Source organism: Sapajus apella, unplaced genomic scaffold, assembly GCF_009761245.1.
Source record: "Sapajus apella isolate SASKATOON/1434 unplaced genomic scaffold, GSC_monkey_1.0 scaffold88, whole genome shotgun sequence".
Taxonomy (NCBI): Eukaryota; Metazoa; Chordata; class Mammalia; order Primates; family Cebidae; genus Sapajus; species Sapajus apella.
Window position 1 is genome coordinate 8006654 of NW_022437028.1, and position 8011 is coordinate 8014664.

The 8011-nt window shown below is 56.2% G+C and overlaps 1 protein-coding gene across 1 annotated transcript in view; it reads right to left on the reverse strand.

Moving 5' to 3' along the window:
• Positions 1-7149: 7149 nt before the first annotated feature.
• Positions 7150-8011, reverse strand: part of MUC3A (mucin 3A, cell surface associated) — a 14992-nt gene continuing 14130 nt past the window's right edge. The window contains exons 8-9 of the mRNA XM_032254894.1: positions 7498-7671; positions 7150-7402 (exon numbers count right to left, since the gene is read on the reverse strand). Of these exons, the coding sequence (XP_032110785.1) occupies positions 7150-7402; positions 7498-7671 (427 nt within the window). The remainder of the gene's footprint in view (positions 7403-7497; positions 7672-8011) is intronic.

Consider the following 8011-nt stretch of genomic DNA (forward strand, 5'->3'; position numbering starts at 1 on the left):
GCCTTGAACTCCTGGGCTCAAGCTATCCTCCCACCTCAGCCTCCCAAAGTGCTGGGATTACAAGTGTGAGCCATTGCACCTGGCCAAAGACTTTCTTTCAACAAGATGATCAGCAGATAAGACACAGTTGAGGAAAGAATTCGTGAAGACAAATCAATAAAAGCTGAAGATAAGCCCGTTTTTATCTTCAGTCAATTGATAAGTCAATAAAAATTACCCAAACTAAAACACAGAAAGGGGCGGTGGGGATGTGTGCAGAACAGAGTATGCAAGAGCTGTAGTCCATATATGTCTCATTGGAGTCTCAGAAAGAGAAGAGAGAGAGAATAGGGCAGAAGAAATATATGAAGACAATCATCACTAAGAATTTCCCAAAATAAACGAAGGGCCACAAACCACAGACATTATAGTCAGAGTCAAATTGCTGAAAACCAAAGATAAAGAGAGAAAAACTTTTTTTGAGACAGGGCCTCACTCTGTCACCCAGGCTGGGGTACAATGGTGCTGTCACAGCTCACTGCAGCCTCAAATTACCAGACTCTAGAGATCCTCTCCCCTCAGCCTCCCAAGTAACTAAGACTATAGGCATGCACCACTATGACTGGCTAATTTTTGTCAAGAGATGGGATCTCCCTATGTTGTCTGAGCTGGTCTCGAACCCCTGGGCTCAAGGGACCCTCCTGCCTCGGCCTCCCAAAGTTCTGGGATTACAGGCATGAGCCACCACACCCAGACTTTTTTTTTTTTTAAGATGGGGACTCACTATGTTGCCCAGGCTGGGGCCTCCCAAAGCACTGGGATTACAGGCACAAACCACTGCACCCAGACAATCGAGAAAATCTTGAAGGCAGCCTGTCTTAATTGGCTTAGGCAGCCATAGCAAATACCATAGACTGGGTGGTTTAAACAATAGAAATTGGCCAGGGGCAGTGGCTCATGCCTGTAATTCCTGCACGTTGGAAGGCTGAGGTGGGAGGACAGCTTGAGCCCAGGAACTCAAGACCAGTCTGGGCAACAAAAGCAAGACTCCCATCTCTTAAAAGAAAAAAATAGAGACTTATTTCTCACAGTTCTAGAGGCTGCAAAGTTCAAGACCAAGGTGCCGGCCGACGGAGTGCATGGTGAGCACCCACATTTCACACCCAGCCTGTAGCAGGGGCTGGGGCCATGGCAGCGGACCCATCCCAGAAGCCCTCCGCTGCAACCCAGGCCTCCAGGATAGCTACACCCAGAAACTTCACCATCACCCCAAACTCAACAGGCCCAACTGGAGACCCTCGTCATCCAGCAAAAGAGGCTCCTCTCCTCCCCATCAACACAGCCTCCGGGACCATCCATCTCAGTATCCCACAGCCAACCATCAAGTGGAGCCCCCATTTCCAGGGGAACCAGGTTCCCAGTGGGGCCTTCGTGTCCTCCTCCCAGGATGACTTTGGGAGCCTCTCAACAGCCTGTCTGATGCTGGTCTGCCTTACAGAGGCATCTCCAGCCCTACTCTGCCCACAGAGGTTCCTTTGATGTCTAAACACCTCAGCTTGGTCTTACCGCTCCTGTCACCCACAATGCACCAGCACCACCGCACTCTCCCCAGCAAACATCATGCTCAACCGAGCATGTGCCTCCTCGTCCTTCAAGGCATTCGTACACCTTAGCTCCCCTGCAAAGCCGTGGAAATGGTGTATGTATCTACTCAGGGTGGTCTACCCTTGCTCTCCTGTCTGCTTGGCCAAAACCTCGCCAGTCCTCAGTGTGCACAGGAGTACCCAGAAGAGGCTGCAGAGAGTAGGAAGGAAATAAAGCTAGAGATGGTGGACCAGGCACGGTGGCTGACACCTGTCATCCCAGCACTTTGGGAGGCCAAGGCGGGTGGATCACTTGAGGCCAAGAGTTCAAGACCAGCCTGGCCAACATGGTAAAAGCCTGTCTCTACCAAAAATACAAAAAAAAAAAAAAAATTACCTGGGCATGGTGGCACACACCTGTAGTCCCAGGTACTTGGGAGGCTCAGGAGAATCACTTGAACCCTGGAGACAAAGGTTGCAATGAGCCAAGAGTATGTGGCTGCACTCCAACCTGTGCAAAAGAAGAGACTCTGTCTCCAAAAAAAAAGGCTATAGATGCCACTGGCAGTCTCTGATCTGACATCTGAACTGTTCCCCAAGGACCCGCAATACATTCCTGGAGCCGGGGATGGTTTGCAGAGAACTGAGGTCCTCTAGAGGCGGAGGATAGGCGCAGGGCTCAAATCCACTGTCAAGTGCTGGTTGTGTTAATTATTTGCCGTGTGGCCCCAGGTAAATCTCTCATCCTCTCTAAGCCTCCATTTCCTCATCTGCCCTGACTTCCTTACACAGTCCTCCTTGTGAGAATCATATGAGCTGCCTGCTGGAAAGTGGCTTTGTGAACGGCAGAGCCCTCTGCGAGAGGAGAGCAGGGGACTCTTGGTCTAATCAGACCTTCCAGAGCCTTCCGCAGTGGCCCTACTTGCCTGGCCTCTCCCTCCTGCTCTCTGCACTTGCTGTAGATAGATGTTTTTCTGACTCTCTTGCCCACGAAGGGATTTCCCTGTGTTATCTTGGCCACGCAATTATAAGCAACTGAGGGACAGGGGCTCTGGGTTGTTTGGGGGCCATCTCTAACACTCGCCTGGGGACACAGTGGCAATGCCACCTGCTGACTCTTGGGGCCTTCATCATCGCTGTCATCACCTCCACCACCCTCTCCTTGGATAATCTGACCAGAAAGAGGCCCCAGGATTAGCTGGGCCAGGCCTGGGGAGCAGGGATGAGGAGGCCCACAGCTTCCCTGTATATTACCTTAAAGGGAATCTATGTGTTATTAATAAACTCTCATAAATCCCCAAATCCACAGAGTTGGGCACTCCAGCCCTTGAAACTCTCTTATCAGCTCCTCCCAGCCTGTACCCCTCTCACAACAGGTCCGGGCGGGGTAAAGCAGATCTCCTCTGTCAAGGCTGGGCAGGCAGAAGCAGACTTGGAGGGCCTGGCTGGGAGTATGGTGGAATTTCCCTGGTGGGTTACCTCAAAGGTGTCCTTCAGGGCTCCAGAGACCCCCACCCCAGGTCCCTGCCCTCTCACCACCTCTTCTGCCCACCCCACAGCCTTGAACTCAAAGTCTCCCTCCCCTACCTCTCTTCACCCCTGTCCCCCCCTGCCAGGAAGGAATCAGAAAGTCTGTTCTGTATGAGGGAAATCAGCAGGTGACCATTTGTCTCCCAGACACAGCCATGACCAGGCTGAGCGAGGACCCTGTTGTGATGTCTCCTCCCACAGTCTCTAGCCCTTTTTTTGTTTGTTTGTTTGTTTTGTTTTTGAGGCGGAGTCTCCCTCTGTCAGCCAGGCTGGAGTGCAATGGTGTGATCTCGGCTCACTGCAACCTCCGCCTCCTGGGTTCAAGTAATTCTCCTGCCTCAGCCTCCCGAGTAGCTGGCATTACAGGCGTGCGCCACCATGACCAGCTAATTTTTGTGTTTTTACTAGAAACGGGGTTTCACCATGTTGGCCAGGGTGGTCTTGATCTCCTGACCTCGTGATCCACTCACCTCATCCTCTCCAAGTGCTGGGATTACAGGTGCCAGCCACCACACCTGGCAGTCATTTTTTTTTTAAAGACACTGTTTTGATCTTTCCCAGGCTAGGGTGCAATGACACAATCTTTCCACACTGCAGCCTCCAACTCTCAGGTTCCAGTGGTTCTTCTGCCTCAGCCTCCCCAGCAGCTGGGATTAAAGGTGCACGCCACCATGCCTGGCTAAATTTTTGTTTTTAGTAGAGATGGGATTTCACCATGTTGGCCAGTCTGGTCTGGAACTCCCAACCTCAGGTAATCTGCTCACCTTGGCCTCCCAAAGTGCTGGGATTACAGGCGTGAGACACCACGCCCGACCCCCTCAGCCTTTTCTAACTGAAGGGATTTCCCAGGCACACCTGAGGCTCCCCCAAGTCAAGGGAGGATGCTGTCAGACGCCCCACCCCCGGACTCCTTCTCTCCCCACTAGGGCTGGCAGCCTATGCAGCGCCTCTGTGAGGTTTGGAAAGGCTCAGCCCTCCAGCAGATAAAGCCTCCAGGATGAGGGCAGGCAGAGACCACTCTGTGGCAAAAGCCCCCTCGTCCTCCCAGGGGAAGCCTGGAGAGCAGAAGCTGTGGATTTCACTCACCCCTTGGCCAGGGGCTGTATGCAGACCACCCCCTGCACAACCACAGGCACCCACAGGTCTCCGCAGTGAGCCCTTCATCACCCCCAAAGGCAAGATGAGGTCACAGCATGGGTCTCCAGCCCTGTGGCAGGCCCCTCCCATGCAAAGGTAGGGAAGCCACCTGCAGCCCTGCTGCCCAGGGTGGGGCATGCACTAGGACCACCCAGGAACTCTGGACCTGGCGCATCAGCCCAGGAGCACTCACCCTCTGTCGCTGTAGCTGTGAGGGAGGCGCAGAGCCTGAGAGCCAGCGTCAGAATCCAGATCGCCAGCATCTCCCGGGGAATTGGCCTCTGGCTGTCCATCTTCCCATGTCAGGAAGGCCAAGAAATGAGAGCCTCCCAGGAAGGGATCAGCTATATATAAAAAGGCCCCAGAGACTTTTGCCTTAAAGAAGGGCAGTGCCTGTCCCAGGGTAGAGGTGAGGTGATGACTTTAGGTGAATGGCGGGTGGTGACCACAAGGAGTTAAACAAAGGGCAGCCTGTCCACCCTCCTCCCTTATAAGTCCTGGGGCAGTGACCGCCTTGAGCTAGGGTCTCTCTCTCAAGGGAAGTCAGAGTCACTGCGAGCGGAGCCGCACAGGAGGGAGGGATGCAGGCTAGAGGTGAGAGCACACCGCGGGTGCCAGGAGGTGGGGGCAAGAAGCCCCGGGGAGCAGGTCAGCATGGAGGGAGAAGTTCAAAACCGCAGAAGGGGCAGCTGGCAACAGCCCAGACCAAGTGAAGGACCCTCCACTCCCACCCCTGAGAAGCCCCTCTCTCTTCCAGCCATCCCACCCCATCCCCCGCCTCAACATGGTCCTTTCCAAATGTCCAGCTTCCGGTCCTTCTCCTGGTCAGCGTGCCCATTCACTCCTGAGACTTTATGGTCTTGGTCTCCACCCTGCCCAGAGACAGAGGTGATGAAAGGCCATGATGGGCCCCTGCCCAGGGCAAAGATCACAGGGGCCTCTCCCAAGCCCGCACCCAAACGGCCAAGGGGATATGGTAGTTCTGATCACCCTCAGCTCCTCAGGCAGGCCTGACTGCCCAAGACAGCAGGAACAGAAGGGCCCCATGCCAGCATGGACAGGCTCTGCTGTGTGCGTTGGCTATCAGGGTTTGGGGTCTTGTGGGGGGGGCTCGAGATCTTTGGGGAGGGCCCAGCTTTACCCGTCCTTGCAAAAGATAGCTGGACCAGGTGGCCCTAGTCCCGGGGACACCCACCTCCCTGACCCAGCACCAGGGGTCTCATTCCTCCCTAAGACCCCAATGTCGAGGTCTCAGCAGTGGCGGGGGTGGGGGTAGCACAGACGACAAAACCCAGGGGGTCCCAAGCCACTCCCCAACAAAATGGGTTCCCCCAACCTGTGTTTTTATGAGGAATGTCATGGCCCCCAAGGGGACCCACAGACCCCCTCCTTCCTCCCTGGGAGACTCGGGTGCTCCCAGCATCCTCCTGCAACGCCGTCTCTGGAAATCCCTGTTCTCCAATCAAGTGGAGACCACTGGGAGGTGAAAGGCAGAGACAGAGAGCAGCTTCTTTTACAATCAACTCTATATTGTGTTCACGTGGAGACCTGGAGATGTGCCAACCTCCTGTCCCCAAAGCAGATCTTCCCGGCCAAGGAGATTGAAGATCTCAGGGCTCAGAGTTACCACAGGAATTGAGGTGACACCCGGGAGAGAGGGGGGAGGAGGGAAAAGGGAGGGGATGGGAAAAGGCAGTAGCAAGGGAGGAGGGGGGAGAGGTCTAGGCGGGAGGGGAGGGAGGTCTAGGGGAATGAGGAGGAGGGGGACTGAGGGGGCTGCCTTTCCTTGGGGACTGGGGAACTCATGCCCTGCCCCCCACCCACAGGGCCCCAGGGGTGAGAGAAACAGATGGAGACTAGGGTGGTGGGGTGATGGAGGGAACAGCAGCTGGGGTATCCTAAGACACAGAGACTATCTAGATGTTGCTTGGGACAAGGGTGTGGGAGAGGAGGCAGGATTTAGGGCTGGGACACTGGGATGGAGGAGGTAAGCATTCTGGGGGGAGGCTACCAGGACGGAGAAGCGGAGAAGACAGAAACTGGGGGAGATGTAGGGCTGGAGGACTGGGGACAGGATGGATGAAGGAACAGGCTCAGAAGGGGACAAAATACAAGGAATGAGAGCAAGAGACCCATCAGGGAGTTTGATCTGGAGAGGGCAGGAGATGGGATGGGCTGCAGGCTGCCTCCAGGTTCAAGGTAAGAAACAGACAGTAGAGAATTGAAAGGGAAAATAGGAACCAGGGCTGGAGACCAGGTGAAGGACAAGAGGATTGGAGGATCCTAGGGAGGCAATGGAAACATGAGGGCTGAGATGGGAGGGCAGAGCGGGGCCAAGAATTGACCAAGGCCAAGCCCCTGTAGTTTTCACAACAGCCATACGAGGTATCATACAGGAATGTTGCACCCATTTTTCAAGTGAGGAAACTGAGGCTCGTTACTGAATTGCCCAAGTTTCCACAGTGGAAGAGCCTAGATGTGAACTGGGTTTCCAGGTGCATTTCAGCCAGGTTGGAAAGAGATGGATGTGATTTGCGGGAACAGTCTCATTGTGCCCAAGAACAGCAGGAGCCTGGGCTGCACTCATTCTGGGGCCGCCTCTTGAAATGGACGCAGTGCAGACCCTGTGTCCCGGGCAGGGCAGAGTGGGTGGTGAGGGGGCACTGCAGGGTTCACACTGAGGACAAGGTCATCTCTGGTCTCTTGATGTGCACCTGTCGCAGAGTTACAGTGAGGGACTGGAACAGGGAGCCACTTGTTTGGGAGGTCACTGCTGATGCAAGCCCAGCCCCCTCCCTGCCCTGGTGGGGCTTGGGGGGTGGGAATCTGGAATGGAGGCTGGGAGAGCTCCTTGGGCCCACCACCTTAGCCCCTCACCTTCATAGTGGTGTCCACGTTCTCCAAGTCCACATTGAAATTTTTATCCTTGTCTAGAGAGAGAGAGAGAGAGAAGGGGTGAGGAAGGAAACTGAAGAGAGAAGGGGAAGGAGGAGATTGGAGGAAGGCAGGGAGGGCATCTGTCCTCGCAGTGGTGCCCAGGAAAGGCCCTGCCCGCTTCCCCCGGGAGGCAGGACTCACCTATTCTGTCGTCCTCCTCAAAGCCTAAGTTTGAAAAAGTGCCCACGACTTCCTCATCCCAGATCTCGAACCATTTCCCGTCCTGGTTCCAAGACCTAGGTGGGGCCGTCGAGGGGTCAGGCAGGGCCGGCCTGCCTGGGCCCCTTGACCACCCTCGCCCCCCCACCCCGGCTCCAGCCCGCGCGCTCACCGGCCTCGGCTCTGGCCGCCCCCTCCTCGGGAGCGCACCGCCCGGAAGCCCAGCGCCAGCAGCAGCAGCAGCAGCAGGGCGGCGCCCGCCGCCAGGCCCCCGACCAGCGCCTTCCAGTGGACGGCCACCTCGCAGCGTGGGCCAGAGAACCAGTGCGTGTCCGTGGAGAAGCAGCTGCGGAAGGGCGCAAGGTGAGACCCTCTTCACGCCCCCGCTCGGGATCCACCTGTGCACCTGGCCCCCGCGGGGGCGGAAGAGGGGCGGGGCTCCACCTTAGGCCGGCGGGGCGGGTTCCAGCCTAGGGCAAGGCGGGTGAGTTGCACCCTAGGCAAGGGAGCGGGGCTCCACCCTAGAACCAGGGGACGGGGCTCCACCCTAGAACCAGGGGGTGGGGCTCCACCCTAGAATGAGGGGGCGGGGCTCCACCCTAGAATGAGGGGGCGGGGCTCCACCCTAGAACCAGGGGACGGGGCTCCACCCTAGAACCAGGGGGCGGGGCTCTACCCTAGACTGA